The sequence below is a fragment of the Corvus hawaiiensis genome, chromosome 17, assembly GCF_020740725.1.
Source record: "Corvus hawaiiensis isolate bCorHaw1 chromosome 17, bCorHaw1.pri.cur, whole genome shotgun sequence".
NCBI lineage: Eukaryota > Metazoa > Chordata > Aves > Passeriformes > Corvidae > Corvus > Corvus hawaiiensis.
In genome coordinates, this window is record NC_063229.1 from 11,899,256 (window position 1) to 11,915,196 (window position 15,941).

At 44.6% G+C, this 15,941-nt stretch overlaps 1 protein-coding gene across 1 annotated transcript in view; it reads right to left on the minus strand.

Moving 5' to 3' along the window:
- The window catches only part of CDH4 (cadherin 4), a 423,679-nt gene that overhangs the window by 21,749 nt on the left and 385,989 nt on the right, over nt 1-15,941 (minus strand). The window contains exons 9-10 of the mRNA XM_048321825.1: nt 5,589-5,774; nt 22-275 (exon numbers count right to left, since the gene is read on the minus strand). Coding sequence (XP_048177782.1) covers nt 22-275; nt 5,589-5,774 — 440 coding nt within the window. The remainder of the gene's footprint in view (nt 1-21; nt 276-5,588; nt 5,775-15,941) is intronic.

The following is a 15,941-nucleotide window of genomic DNA, read 5'->3' on the forward strand; positions in this document are numbered from 1 at the left end:
CTTGGCTGCCTGGTGTCCCACCTTACTGCCTGCTGCATGAAGCGATCGGGATCCACCGCCGAAAACGTTGTCAGGACGGTCCCCGTTGGCACCCCTTCCTCCAGCCTGATTAACTTGTGGTTCGTTGGGAAATACGGTGCTTCGTTGACATCTGTGACTGAAATGGTGACTCCTGCTGTCGACTGGAAGGACATCTGGATGCCACTGGCCAGGGGAGCTTGGTTTGATACCATCACTGTCAGCATGAAAGCTCTGTTCATCTCGTAATCGACTGCCTAAAACAAACAAACAAACAGGCAAGTATAGAGCCAAGCAGAGAATAAATTCTACGTTCTGGATGGAAACTGCAAGATTAGAAGGCAGATGATATCAAAGTCATTGCCTCATCTTGTTTCCTCCTGAACTCAGTACTTTTGAAGGTGTAAATCCAGACCAACTTCAGCCTAGTGGAGGGTTTGGCCTTCCAGTGCAAATAGTTAAAAAAATTCCACAAAGGAAAAACTGCAAACAGCAGGGAGCATTTTCCCTGTGTTTCACTCCAGTGCTAAGTGGTTTCCAAAAGACAACCTGCCTGTGAGAGCTGAGCATCAAATGAACAAACCCATCCAGGGCTGCTCTAATGCAACAGGTGGAGCCTGTTAAGAGGGATGGGACAGGCACTTAGCAGTGCTATTAGCACTGAAAACTGCTGACTATGGAACCAGGATGGTCTCTGTGGACCCGTGAGCCTGAAGGGCTCTTTATTTTCCCTCTTAAATGAGCTTCTAAGTAAAGGTGGAGCGGCCAGGAAAAATCCCTGGTCAGGTTAAGCAGGTGGTCCTTCCAGTGGGACCTCTCATCCTCCTGCAAGGCACCTCGTGGTCTCTGGAGGTTGCCTACAGCTCTTACAGCTGGGTTTTGCTGCTGGGAGGCCACAGATCTTTTCTCAACACACTCATGAAGACAATGTGTCTCAGGAGCCAGACGGAGTGAGAAGCCTCTGCTGGCACGACTGACTGAGCCCAGTATAATAATAATTTCTAAACCATCCCACTAATTATTATGAGGGAAGTCACTAATCATCTGCCAGAGAGGCTTGAGTTATGCAGGATCACACCTCTGCTTGTTAAAAACTGCTTTGCCGTGATTTATAAATTTAGAAGCGTATCCATCCTCTCTAATACCTTCTCCAGAGCTGAGTCTGCAAAGCGCTCACTCAAGGTGTAAAACGCCACAGCTACACCGACTTGGGCAGGGATTTACAGCAGCAAAAGCTGGCTGCCATGTCCTGTTTAAAACCCAGTATTGTCAGGAGGGAAATCAAATCATAGGAGGCTACACGAGAGAAACAAATTTCAGGGGCAAAAGGTAAAACAGCGGAATCTCTACTCAATTGAAGTGCAAATGTTCCCGATGCTAAATGGCTTCCTGACAGGCAGGGCCAACATTTAATAAATAAAAGGAAGCATAAAGATTCCCAGTACACCCACCCGTGCTGACTCACGGACTTGTGCTGCATTCAAAACCAATGCATGGTAAAAGTTCCCATTTAAGCACTATTCAAGGCCTTGAAACAATTTGACTAATGCATTTCCTCAATTTCTTTTCACACCCCTTAAATTTATATTCCCCCAACTTTCTTCTTTTTTCTTTTATTCATGCTGGTCTGTTTGCTAACCTGCTCGCAGGCACTGTGCACCTCCCTCCCCACAGGGGGTCAGAGGCGGCTGGGGGCTGAGCTGAGCAGCTCCATGGGGAATGATGTGGGAAACTCCCTGCTGCTGATGCTCAGGACACACTGACCACACACAACTCTTCTAGGATGTGGCCTGATCCAAAGCAGTGGGGTTTTTTTTTCCCCCCAAAATGTAGGGCCATTCTCTCAGCTTCTTCCTCTTTCTTCTGGGAGCAACAAAACCAGGGCTGCAGAAAAATCGTGTAAGGAGCGGGGCTGGACCAGGATCAGCCACCCCAAAGGCTGTCCAGGAGGCATCAGTGTCCCCATACAGTGTCCACCACACTTCAGTCTGCAAGACAGAGCTGATCTGCCCCCATCTCTCCTGTGTCCATTGAGTTGTATTTCACACAGTTTTGTTGGGAAAAAAAAGGTAAAATCAAGAGCCTGTGCTGTCTCTGCAGTGTTTGGGCTATTGAACCCCATGGGACAGCAGCCCCTCGCAGCCAGACACTGTCCAGCCCTAAGGCAGAACTTCTTTCACACCTTAATAAGCAATTTATACCAGAACAATTCATACCTCTGCTCCCTAGAGCTGCCTCCCTCTGAGGATAACGGTGCACAGAGCACTCTGTGTTCCTCACACCACACTCAGCCCTTCCACCTCCCTGCATCTCACTGAAAATGCTGTATATTGGTCATCTGACGTGGTTCTAGGGACATGGTGGGCTTGGCATTGCAAGGTTAACAGTTGGACTTGATGATCCTAGAAGTATTTTCCAACCAAAATGATTCTTTCATTCTATGACAGCAGGCTCCTGAAAAAGCCCACAGAGCTGCTACATTTGGGCCAAGGACACATGGGACTGTTGCCTACTTTTCACTTTTATGTCCAAGAAGCACTTGACATGAAATTAAAAAGCAGCACTTTTGCAGATACTCCTTGCTGGATGTTTGGTGTCTGATCTGGCTGGGAAATATCCCCCTGGAGATGCTGCACATCCTCCTCCTTCACGAGCACCTCCGACCTGGATGCAGCAGAGCGATGCCGAGGGCTTGCCACGTGTCCTCCTTTTCTTGGGGTACTTTTAACTGAAGTGAACAAATTTGCCTGGTGTTATAGTTGATGCAAATAATAACTGAAGCTTCAGCAGCATCTCCATTATAAATTCACAGCTCTGATCCATGCAGAGTTTATAATAACATTTTACTTAGCTGGCTGCCACAGGGCAGCCACTGCTGCTCTGGGAGATTGTCTTCAGACTCTGCGGTGTCTCATCTGAGTGGGAAGTTTCTCTCTCCCCTTGATCAAGGCTTTCTTTGAAGATTAGGGTCTTGCACAGTTATGGAAATGGTTTGTAAAGGCAAGAACAGAAAAGGGAAATGTTGTACTTCTGGTGATCAGACTGGAGCTACAGATGGGGTTTTGTTGAGGGCAGCTGCAAAATGGTTCCCATGAGCATAATCTGAACTCCAAAGGGAAATCGGGTTTGGATGGATTTCTGGCCCTCCATTTCAGGCCCCTAAAATGCTGATGAAGTGGTGGGATTCTGCACAGAGCCCCACTCCCTGTGCTGTTGCTGTGACTCCTTTGCTTGCAGCAGGAGTTACGTATAAGCGGCTTTGAAGAGCCACGTGAAAATCCAGCCATGTAGGGTCTGTAAATAAATGGTTCATTACTTGACTTAATTTTTTACCTGTGTTTTCAACCCACATCAGTGATCAAACCAGCAAGAGACTGCTCCCACACCACAAAGAACAAGCTCTGACTGGCCACCCAGTCTGATGAGAGTACATCCCCCAAATCTTTAAGCATATTCACTTATTAACTGAGAACGACATATTTCAAAGAAGACGGTGGAATCCTAAGAGTCTTCCCTTCTTCACCATGAAAATTTAATCACAAGCAATTTCACTCATTCTCCTTGCTGCAAATACACCAAAAAGCCCCTCAGCCTGATAAGGCTAGGGAACCCTGGTGCCCAGGGGGATCAGGTGAGGTGATGTACTGAAGACATCCAATGCAATTTCAAGCTCTGGGCTCAGCTCGATGAGATTGGATTTTCATGTGGTTCTCTGCTTTGTGATCACTGTGGGTTACACAGCAGTGGAAAGTCAACACCAGCATCAATGGTGTCTTGACAAATCTGCCCTGCTTTTTGCCTGCAAGTTGTGAATAAGGGATGGTTCATTATGCACAAGTCCTTGTGCGGAAGTGTTGATCATGCAAATCCCCTGTTGTTCACTTTGATGTGCCTTTAAACTACAGTCCTGACACTTTGCAAGACTTAGAACAAGAGGTCCTTCCCTGCTTGCAGTGAAAACGTTGGCATTTCGATTTCAGACTGGCTGCTGATGTCAGTGGAAGTTAAATTTTTGCACTTTACTTAATTGAATATTTTCTGTTTAAGCAGAAAATATACAGTACTTACACACATATATGCAACCATATACACATGTCTAAGCTTGAAGAGGTTTCATAACGTTGCACCAGGTAAGGCTGTCAACCATCATGACAGAGCAGTAAAAAGTGATAAATAAGAGGACCCTGCTGAAATACCATCTGGCAGGTAGGATGATGTCTCCCTTGAAGTTTCAGCAGAGCAGCATCTGCAGACACACACACATAGCCCAAGGGTCAGGGAACAGGACAGGCTCACACATTCCTGCCAGCGTGACCTCATTGGCATTTCACTGATGCCATTTTTCCTAAGACCCAAACTGAGCACATTAGGAATGACTGCAACTTGTTTAGCTAATAACATGGAAACAGAGCTCAGCACAGAGCTATTCTTGGATCATGCTGCTCTTCAAACATTAGTATTTCTACCTATGTTGTTGATTAAAACTTTTTGTAAGGGAAGGCCAGACTTATCAGAAGGTGCTGTCTTTATCCACGCCAGCAGGTATTAATCCTTCCCATGTGCAGTGCATGGTGTATGTTGTGCAGCTCCTACACTTCTCAACAGCCTATGCGTGATGTCTTCGCTGTTTTTTGTAGTCAGAGGGAGCATCCACAGGCATCTTATCTGGGAAGAGCTTCGGGGAATGCTGAAGGGATCCAGTGATGTCCTGGCTGTGTGTAATGACTGCAGAAACACTCACTGGCCTCAAAACTGAAAAAGGAAGCGAATGCTCCAATGAAGATAAAGCCAAGTTCTTTGGAGGCAAGGAAGGAAACACAATTTGATATTTGCTGCAGGTATCTTGAGGCTTCCAGCTCTCCCAGCACATGGAGGGAAGACAGGATGGTGGATATTTACAGTCTGATTTCTTGGAGTCTTTAGACAAGATCCTTGGCTGATCCAATCTGCAGGGTGGCTTTCACTTGAGTGGAGCTGTCCTGAATTGAGGATCTGTCCCACTCGGTGTGTTTATCACTTAATACCTTATATCGCTTAATTTCCTTATAAAAGGAAAATTTCTCCTGCAGTTTTCCTGCCAAACAACTCAGTCAAAGGGAAGATTTCCTTTCCTTCTGAAAATTCACTCCTCCTGAGATCTCTCCTGCACTCCCTGCTTTCACAGAGGCTCACTTGACTGACCCAGGCAGTGAAACACTGCCCTTGATTCACAGCAAACAGGGGCTTTTCTGGCTCAGGAAGGGCAGGGCTGCCCAGCCCAGGCCTGTTCCCTCTTACAGAGCTCAAAGAGCCAAAGAGATGCAGGAGGTGGAGGTCAGGCTCGGGTGCTGGGAATCCCTTCAGCATGTGAGGCTTTTTGAAAGCTCATGGTGTGCTGGGCTGAGCTGGGAAACCCAGAACCAGTGCCATACGCTGGAGGTGAGAGTATTCAGGACTCCTACATGGAGAGAGATGGGAAACAACAGATCCCAGTACTTCCAGGCAGAGAAGGCATGAAAGAAGTGCAGGCTCCTGGCAATCCCTGCAGCTGTAAGGGTGACAAACATGGTGTGCTTTGGCCTCCCCCTTACCTTCACCACGGTGACCATGCCCTCGTTGGTGATGGGGTCTGTCCGGATGGTGAAGTGGCCGGAGGGGTCCCCGCTGATGATGCGGTAGATGGCATTCCAGTTGGGAGAGTGGGGCTGGTCCCGGTCCATCACTGTCAGGTTTGCCACCACAACCTCCACTCTGTTCTCAGGCACTTCTCCTGAATACTGCAAAAGAAAGACAGCAGTGGTCACAGTGGGAGCTTTCTGTCCATCCTCACACCTCCCTCCCCTCTCCCTTCCATCACCATGCCCACTGGGAAACCAGTCCCATTAACGGGACCATGCAGTTATTTGTAATGAGCAACACATCTCTCTCTAAATCTGATTTTCCTATTTTTCTCCTTTGAGTATTTTCCCAAAGCCTAACTTCACCTCTCAGCCCAAAGGAGAACAAACCCACTATCACACGGCTGCTGCACAAGATTCAGCAAATGCTCCAAGGAAACCAACAAAAACCATTCCTGGTATTCTTGCTCAGTTACATCAACCAGAGAGTTAATTGTCAACAGCATGGGAAAATGGCAGAATAAAATGTCTAAATTTTTTAGGATGACTATCTCCATTTATCCCAAGGTATTTTGCCTCACTCAGATTTCAGTGATGCCATTTTATTGCTTCTTCAGTGATTTCACTTCATTTTATTTCTTTCTTGCCCTTGATTTGAGTCTGTCTCATTATTTGAAGTGTTTCTTGTGATTTTGCCACAGCCTTTCCTGGTGCTTAATTCTCTCACTTAGCACTGATTTCCATGGAGCATGTCCCATTCAGGCACATCCTGACACATTAACTGCATTCTTTTCTGCTTTCCAGTCCCTGATTTATCACATGGCTGATCAGGGATCCTGGCCTGTGAATACTTCCAGTGTTTGGGGCTCAAAAGCTGCCAGTAAGACACATTCCCAAATTTTCAACTGTCCTCATGTCTCAGCATTGCCTATTAGCAGCACTCGCAAATCAACACTCTGAGTGACATATGGCAAATTAAACACTGGGGAAATGCCGGGAGCGGCTGGCTCGGTGTCTGCAACTGAAATCCTGGCCCCAAACTGCAGGAGCAGAGCACTTCTAAAATCTGGCCTTTGGTGTGCACAAATGCCAGGTTGTGTAAATGATAATAAATCACGCCTTTGTTAGCACAAGAGTCCGTTTCCCCTCCTAACCCATCCCCATCCTTTGGCATCTCTCCATTACGGATGCTTATATTTAGGATATATTATTCCACCGCTGACAGCAAAAATATTCAGTCTGCCTTATGCTAATGTAAACTTAAATTTGCCCTTTAGTGGTATCCTGAATGGCATCTTGCCCTCTTTTCTGCTATGCACCTGTCCTAAACAAGTTTTCATTAGTGAATGCAGATGGCATCTCTTTCCAGCCATGCCGAGTGGTGGGGAAGAACAGTGGGAAGCTGCAGGATAATTCTTATTCCACTACATGCTGCAGCTCTTCTTTGCTCTTTATTTCCCCTGATTTCACTTTTTCTTTACCCATTCTCTTGCCCAATTTGTAGTCTCTGCAGCACACAGCTTAAGCAAGGGAAATATATGGAAATTTATCAAAAGCCTCTTGAAAAATCCATTAGATTATGTCATATGTACACTCTACTATCACCCTTGTCTGAACTGAAGGAGATTAGTTAAACAGGATCATCTCTTCCTAAATCCACACTAGTTATTGCCCATTACATTAAATTAATGTTGTATGGCACAGCAGCAGTGACAAGCTCATGAGCCCCCAGCCTCTTTTAGGCTGCACTGCCGACAACAAGGTATCATATTGTAATTCCAAAGGAGTTAAACACTCCCTGAAACCATCTTGGATCTTCAACCCAGGACCACAGATTTTTTCTGTCACTCCCAGGCTTATGCCCTGCAGAACCAAATAGAATTATGTCATCAAGAACAAACCATCAGCTGTATTTAACCCATTTAAGAGGGCCAGTCCTATATGATCCCTGAACACCTTTAGCAGGTCATAACCCAGGGGCTGCCAACGAATTTGGGTTACATGGAGGTCCCACATAATGGATTTTACAGCAGCTCTTCCAACAGCCATCACATCTGTTTTCAGCCCACAATGACAGAGCTTACACATTTTAAAATATGAGGTTATGTTAACAATTATAAATACACAAGCACATGCCAATATAAAGCCTGGAGGAAGACCACAGCAGCCTATAAAGCTTTTCCATTGGAGTAAATACCACAATGCTCAGCACATCCTGGGCAATCCAGGAGTTCATCCACTTGTTGTTGACCTCTGTTAGGTCCAGTTAGGAAATTATCAGTCCTAAGCAGCACTGAGAGTGGCTATTGCCTACTGCGCTTATAAAGCAAAATGTTTTTCTGACGAGAACAGAGCACCTTCACTGGAATCAAAGGAGCCATCCAAAGCTATTCAGGGTAAGAAGCAAATCTTGGAGAGATGTGCCATGAAGAAAAGAATAATTTTCATCAGCTACAGATCATCAGCTACTGGGAATTCAAACTGCAGTCTGCCTTTCCTCCCTCTCACACTCCCCCACTATCATTATTATAGGTAAATGCTGTAATGTGTATTGTCCACAATTGTCTTTACCTTTAATAAAATTAAGTAATGACATTAAATTACACCTGCTAAAGGAAGGATGGCAGCTCAAAGCTACCCACACTTCTTTAATGTCATTCCCTCCCCACCCTGGAGTAATTCAGGATAATGAACATCTTTCACTATGCCGCTTTCCAGCATTCCCTCTGCTCTAAGTTCTCTTTCATAAGATTACAATTGATTTTCAAATAAAGAGAAGCATATCTATTCAAACAATGTAAAACAATGGGCAACAGAGGAGCTGCTGGAGTAAACACAAGATTGATAAAGCAGTGCTTGACCTATACCTGTAGCATTTACTCATATTCCCCTGTATTTCATTTAGCTTCACTTTCAACTGTTGCATTTGAAGTTCTTTATTTCCAGAGTGCTTTTTTAAAGACCATTCACAAGGATTTCTATGGCTGATTGTTACACACTTTGCTTCCCTTCTCAGATAAGGATTCCTTCTGAAACTGGCATGTTCTTAAATCCTTAAATTCTGTAGGGTCTTTTTTTCTTCCCCTCCCATAAAAGCCTGTGCTGGCAAAACTCCTTCTCCCACTCCTCTGGAGCTGGCCTCTCTGAAATCATGCCTTGCTGAAAAGGAAATAATTCACTCTGATTTTTGGGCTGGTACTAAAATTGGTTAATCCCAGAATTTGTCTTTCATCTCATTTGGACCTGACAGCACATAAACACACAGACAAATATAATTCTGGAGAAGAAAGGGGTTGATGTAGGGGACAAATGATAAATTCAGACCATGACTTGACTTTGTGCAATAAATCTGGAGTCTGGGCAGTGAAGCCATGCACATCTGAGTAAAACCAATTAGCTACTGCAGCCACTCCTAGGGAGGTGTGGGATTGAGACAGATGAACACAAAGATAATTATTCAGGCTTCCTTCTAAAGGGAGCTCCTTTTTTCCAACGTTCTTACTTTTTTCCCTGGCTGGTTTTGCTAAAAAGCTGTGAAGGCAGAGACTTGTTCGCATGAATGTCTGCAGGAAAGATCTTTCTGTTGTCTCCAAGATTTGCTAATGATGACACAATATTTGTTCCAGGCAGCAGTGGTTTATGAAGGCTGAATTGCCTGGAGAAATAGTGTTTCATGACCTATAGCTATGGATTAACACAGAAGAATAAGGGCATTTCAGTCCTCTTATTAGACTCTGAGCCCTTCCCCTGACAGCTATGGCTGCTGCAAAGTGCTGAATCTTCTCTCTGGGTCCCTTAGGCTGGGAGAAACCGAAATGAGAGTGAGTGCATGTGGTGGTGGGGAGTCCCATCCCTCCCCAGTTCCTGCTGCCAGTCTGCACTCAGGGAGCTCCACGGGCCCACGCAAGCTGTGGGAGCAGGCACCCAGCCTGAATAAAACCTGCAGCTCCTCACGCTTCAGGGCATCCACCCAACCCCTGCTGGCATCCCAGGCAAGGGTTTACCTTTCCTGCATGATATCTAACAAAGATGCTTGAAAAGCAGGGAAATTAATAAACAACTGCGGTCTGGTTGCAGCAATCTGTGTAAAATGGAGGAAAAAAAAAAAAAAGATGAAAATCTCCTAATAAATCATTAATTGTGATGTGCTTGCCCAACTGCAGCACGGAAACAAGCAAATGCCATCCTAATTGATTGCTTCTTATTCCATCTTTATAGGCCTGCATTTTTTATTGTGGGGGTTGAATAAGCCCAGAGGTGTAAAAAACCTCTAGATCGTACTCTGCGTATCTGCCAACTTGATATTTAGATCAATAACGCTCTTCCCCTCCCCCCCGCTATTCCTACTACCGGTAATTTAGCTTTTCTTCCTAGCAGACTAATTGCTGTTTTCTTAAGCTTTACTATCAATTCTGTGACCTTTAATTTCCAATATTGTTTGCTGTAGGGATGACTCTGCTGGGGCTGTGAGCTATCCCAGCCCCTCTGCGCCGCGTGGCTCAGCCCCAGCTCTCGGCTGCTGTGACAGTCACACAGGGACTGACTGCGAGGTTCTCCCTCCACTGTGTGCAAAGGAGACCATGAGCTGGCTCAAATCCCCACAAAACCCCTGTAAAGTCAGTCTTATTTTCCAAGTCAGGCTTTGAGATGCTCATTTCTGGTTTTATTAAACAACTCACTCCTGTGAGGTCTCGAGTGATGAGCACCGATGTCCTCACTCCTTTTTGAGGCTGCTGGGCATGACACCAGCCAGCAGTCTCTCCATAAACCTCTTGGCTGTTGATTTTCCAGGCTCATGACCACAATATCCCCTGCACTGCAGTGTCCCTGCTTCAGCTTCACATCCACGTGGATCTGCTCCACAGTCCATCCATGTATGCATTGGTGCTCCTTCACAAAGGAGCTGCCCAGGCTGCAGGCACTGCCTCATGGTGGTCAGGCAGGAGTCAGCCTTGCCCAGCCCAGTCAAGGAAGTGCATAACAACGAGCTCACCAGCTTCAAAAAGATGCTTTGGAAGTTTTGCCTTTGTCCTCAGCAGTTTGTGCTGTTAAAGCACCTCACTTGCCTGCAAAGGAGCCCTCTCAGCTCTGAGCATGGTGTGGTGGAGACAAGGCACCCACTGGTTCACAGGGAGGTTGTGCAGGAAGTTTGAGCGATGCTCAGCGTGGTCTCCGTGTGCTGGTTTCTTTTTCTTTGGGCAAGTTTGAAAAACAACAGCAAGGCTTAAAGTTTAGCACTTCTGAAGCTGATCCCAGGCTGGAGCACAGACAATCTCTGTCGTGTTCCTGCCACAGGTGACAGCCACTGGCTTTACACTTTGTCTTTATTGGTGTTATTTTTTCAAAATCTCAAGTAATGACTAATTCTGGATCAATATACGAGTTTTACTCTTTGAATGTGAAGACAAAGCTGGAGCAGAGGAGAATAAAGCAATACCCTCTCTTTCAGACACAGCAAAAGAAAATCCTCTCACTTCAGACTCCGGTGTGAGCAAGGAACGTGTAGGTTTCACCTTGGTTCAAAGACTCTTTGAGTACTTGCCAGGAGTTCAGCGCACATAATAATAAAAGGATATTAAAAAAAAAAGTAGTTTGCATGTCTAACAAAGAGCACTAATTTTTTTTTCATTATCAGATGTTACATTCTTTTGATAGTATGAAAAGATGCCGCAGGAATGATGACACAAGACACCATTCTGCTGCAAGATAACCATTTCCAAATAAATATATCTTAAGAAATGAGGTTTGAAGTTTGCATAGAAATTTAGATATTTTATAAAAATGCATTACAACACAAAGGAGCTCTTTACAATGTTCATATGAAAGGTTTAAAAAGAGATTAAAATTATGTCCTTGGAAGGCATATAGCCTTGTCAAGAAAAAAAAATTCTACATTAACCCTGTGTAGGAAAGTTGTACTTTATTTCAAAGGCTATAAAGAACCACTTTAATCAACCTGCTTGACTTTGGGGACTTGCACATCTCACTGAAACTCATGAAATCTGGCATAGTGTGGTTTCCAGAACACAAAAGCCTTTAATCCGTAAACCGACACTCTTGTACATTCAAATCCTGATACTAGCTCCTTGTTAGGAACTAAAATTGTGAATTTATCCAAAATGGGATCTCATCTCGTCTAAATGATGTAGCCTTTGCAACAGTGACCTTTAACAATGGTTATACCCAACAATGAAAGATTTTATGTCAGGAGCCAGTGGAAACAATATACATTAAAATTCTGATCTGATAGCACAGCCCTTTATTTTCCAGTTTTAGACAAGGATCCTTTGAACATTTCATTTGCTCTCTTGTCTAACATACCTTTGTTTTTTGCCTACGGAATGAACAGCAGGAAAAGGTGGCTGATACTTTTCTGCAGACTATCTGATTGTCAGGTATAATTAGTAATGCTCTTAAATAGAGACATAGATTTTAAAACAGCTGGAACAGCCTACAAAGCCTTATTCTTAAAAAAAACCCCTTATATGCATACATTTATATAACAGAACCTTTTTGCACAGACACATCATGGCTTTACAGTGCTTGACAGCCCTATGCTTCCCTTCAGCTGCAGAACCAAAGGCTAAAGTGACTTGCCTGTCTCCTGAGGCAGCCGCAGAATGGGCTGGAGCCGCGCCCTGCGCCGGGGCAGAATCCTGGGAACATCATTAATTCATGTGTTACTTGATAAATCCATTAGGTCAGCCTGGATTAACCTATCGATCTCCCCAGTGCATTGTCACAGAGCCCTGTGATCCTTGCTGAGCTGCCAGGATGGAAAAGGCCCCAGCCGGGAAGGCTGGCGGGGAACTGGGATGAGCTGGATCACAGCACGGCTCTTCCCAGGCTCTGAGCTCCACTGGGGAACCCAAACAGGTTTGTATGGGCTGGGGAAAAACAGGGCAAAAGAACAACCAGAAGCTCTACCACCTCAAATCAAACCACCACTGTTCTGGATACTCTGACCTCAAATTGCCAAAGTAGTGCCCCCTGCATCCCCCACCACGGCACGGGGCAGCTTCCACTGTACTTTTACTCTCTAAAATAACCAGCTCCCTAAAAAGAGGATGCAATTAATTCATTTGTTGGCATGTCAATCCTCGCATTTCCTTCTCCTTCTGCAAACTGCAAAGCAGCAAATAACCACGCTGCTTTGAACAACACTTTGAAAACATGTTTTTCCTGATTTGCATGTAAACGAGAGCAGCAAAAGTTGTGTGAGAGAGCTCAGCTCCTAAGTGAGAAAAATGTACTGCACAGGTCTGGCTCTGTATCTCTTGGTGAAATGTGTCTAGAAGGGGATGTTTCAATTCAGGCACCTGCAATAAAGTTTCATAAGGAAGGGCCTTAAGCTGATAAATCTGGTTTAGGATTTTCTTATTAACTGCCCATTCCTCATAATGAGTTTTTAATTTAATTTTTTTTCATATTTTAAGGCATATAAAAGCTGCTCATGTGCCTCTGGGATCTCAAGATGGGTATTTGGGAAAGGAAGAATTTTGAGAGTACTGAGACTGATTTTTTACATATGCTATAATCCTGGTATTGAGGTTTTTAACAAGTTTCCCGTGCAGCACAGCTCAGCCCTTCTGCACACTAACTCCTGCTCCAACCTCCTCTGCACTGCAATTGAAATCGCTGTTATTCCCAGATTAGTCTCAGAATTAGCACACAGGGGGTTTTTGCGTTTTTTTTTTAATGAGTAGATTGGAACTCCATCATCAGGCACTGGAAGATCCTCTAGTCTGGCCATAAAAAGGGTTCCTGACTGGACAGAGCACTCTTGTAAGGAGAAAGCCACTGAAGCAGGTGTTTTGTTCTAGAAGTGTGGTTTATTCTGTGGTTTAAAGATGTGATCTTCTGCACTGGTGCCACAATGGCCAATTTTTTATGTCCTTACTGATGTTTAAAATATAATGGCAATGTCTGCCAGTGGGGCGAGAACTTGCACTCACAGGAGATTTGTGCCAGGGTTTCTACAGGAAGGGATGGAGTCCCTAGAATCTCAGCATTACAGAATGGTTTGTGTTGGAAGGGTCCTTTAAAGGTCACCTAGTCCAACTCCCTGCCACCTTCACCTAGGTGAGAATCTGGCACTCTAGAGAAACGCCTGCCTGTTTACAGTAACTCAGAGCACAGGAAAGACTAAATTCAATGCTGTGTAATTAATCAGCCTTGCCATGAAAAAGAGGCTTCTCGCTGCAATTTTGTTTTCAACATTTCCTGTGGAATGGAGCAGAGAAATGCAGTGAGAAATGCAGGATATTGGGTCAGAGAAAACATGGAGTCACTCTCTAGTTCTAAATTTAGGAAAGAAAACAATATTATTTCTCCTTTATTTTTTCTTAAAAATTAAAACCTGTTACTGCACTATGCTGAGCAGTAGGAAAAACTCTACCATGCTCAAGAAAACTTTGTGAAGCCTTTCAACCATTCTCTGATTTTAACCAGCTGTTCTCTGTGTTGTGACCCTTTCTCCTATAGCTGAGAAGCTCTGAGACATCCTGGACAGTTAGAAAGTTTTGATAAGAGAAAACTCACTCACAACACTCCCAAATCCTTTGCTAAATCTCCCTTTTTTCCCCCCCCAGCATGTCACTAAAGATTTCATAAGTGAAATGTACTTAATGAAATTCCAGATATATATCCTCTTAAAATGACAGCCCTCAGAAGCAACTGTTTTTAAGGCAACAGAATATTGAAGAATTAAAAACCTGCCGACCCAAGGAAGTCAGCCAACCTCAGGAGGAGATTTATTTCAGTGCCTTGCAATAATGGAGTTACAGAATGTATTTAAATTTCTCAGCCTCACACCAGTGCCTGAGATGCTGTGGACTTTTAAGATCATGAAGTAATCCAGCACAAATGGGTGCTTGCCTGGGACATCTGGCAGACATGGACATGCCACGGCTGTGTGGACATCCAGCCTAACCAGGATTCTGCTGGGTAACTACATTCAGAGGACTGAATTGGGCTCTCCAAGGCCAGGTCTGGAGGAGAATTAGGATGTTTCATATGTAACCAAAAGCAGAAAGAGGCACAAAATCTAGAAGAAACCATTCAAATTTGAGGGAAATGCTACAGGTGGAAAAATGTCAGACAAGAAACGTGGGTAGATATGTGATATAGGAGTATCAGTGTCTGATTTCTCCTTGAAATTTTAGCCTGACTGATGCCCCAGAGATGATGAGAACAGCGTCTGATCCACACACGCTGATCTGGTGGCGGAGCCCTCGGCGATTTCCATGGCAGCACAGCACAGAGTCACAAGGACATTTCCCTCTGAGGTTTCCTTTAGCTCCAGAGATTCTGTCAGTCCCTGTCACACCTCACTGCACACAGGTAGCTCACACCTCCCTGGAACCTCCTTCTCCCTGGACAATTCCATGGAAAGCACGGGATGGGGATGTTGTCTACGGCTTCTCCCTCTAGATCCTGCACAGATTGAAAAGGGGAGGAGAAGGAGGAGGGAAATCCCTGCTAAAGGAGACATTGAACCAGGAGACAGCTCTGCTGCCAGAAGCTGCAAATGAGAGGGCTCACGACAAATGGGGGACAGCGAGCGATGGCTGATGGGCGCTGTTGTGGGCCAGGGGTTGTCTGTGCTTTGATAACATTATATGATATTATAATATTAATTAAAACTTTATAATGATATTATTAATATCATTATAAGATTAATTATAAGATTAACCCAGCTGCACAAACCTGCAAACCAGCAGGTTAGAAAACCCGAATGTTAAATCAATTGATGTGTCACATCTATGCATTGTGACTTATGCCCATGGTGCTGAGGATGGATGTGCCACTCACCCCCTGAGTGACAGCTGCTGAAAGCACTGCAGAGACAGGAGGGCCTCGTGCTGTATGCTCCAGGTGGAACATATGCAGGAAGCACATGGAATCTGTGCTGCTCCTCCTGGCTCTGCCTCCCGTGTGGTGCTGCAGCTCCGACTGACTGAGATTACACTCTCCAGCATGGAGAGGAGGTTGTATTATTCTTGATTTTACACCAAGTAGTACATGTGTCCAATCTGAGAGAGACCAAGAGAGTATTTTTTTATATTCCCCCCCCGCCCTTTTTTTTGTGACAGAAAATTGAAATTTGTAATGAAACTATCATTCTGTTTTTTTTTTTTTTAATCACTGGTCTCTGGCAATTTTAAACTCTGAGGTCTGAAAAATTCATTACCACTAACTTCCATCAAGGGTGTTCCTGAAACCAAAATTACTTAATCAACTCAATTTAGCTTCTTGTGTAGACCTAATTCAGAAAAACTTTATCTTCTTGAATTGTTATTGCAATTAATTTCCCCCCCCCCTTTC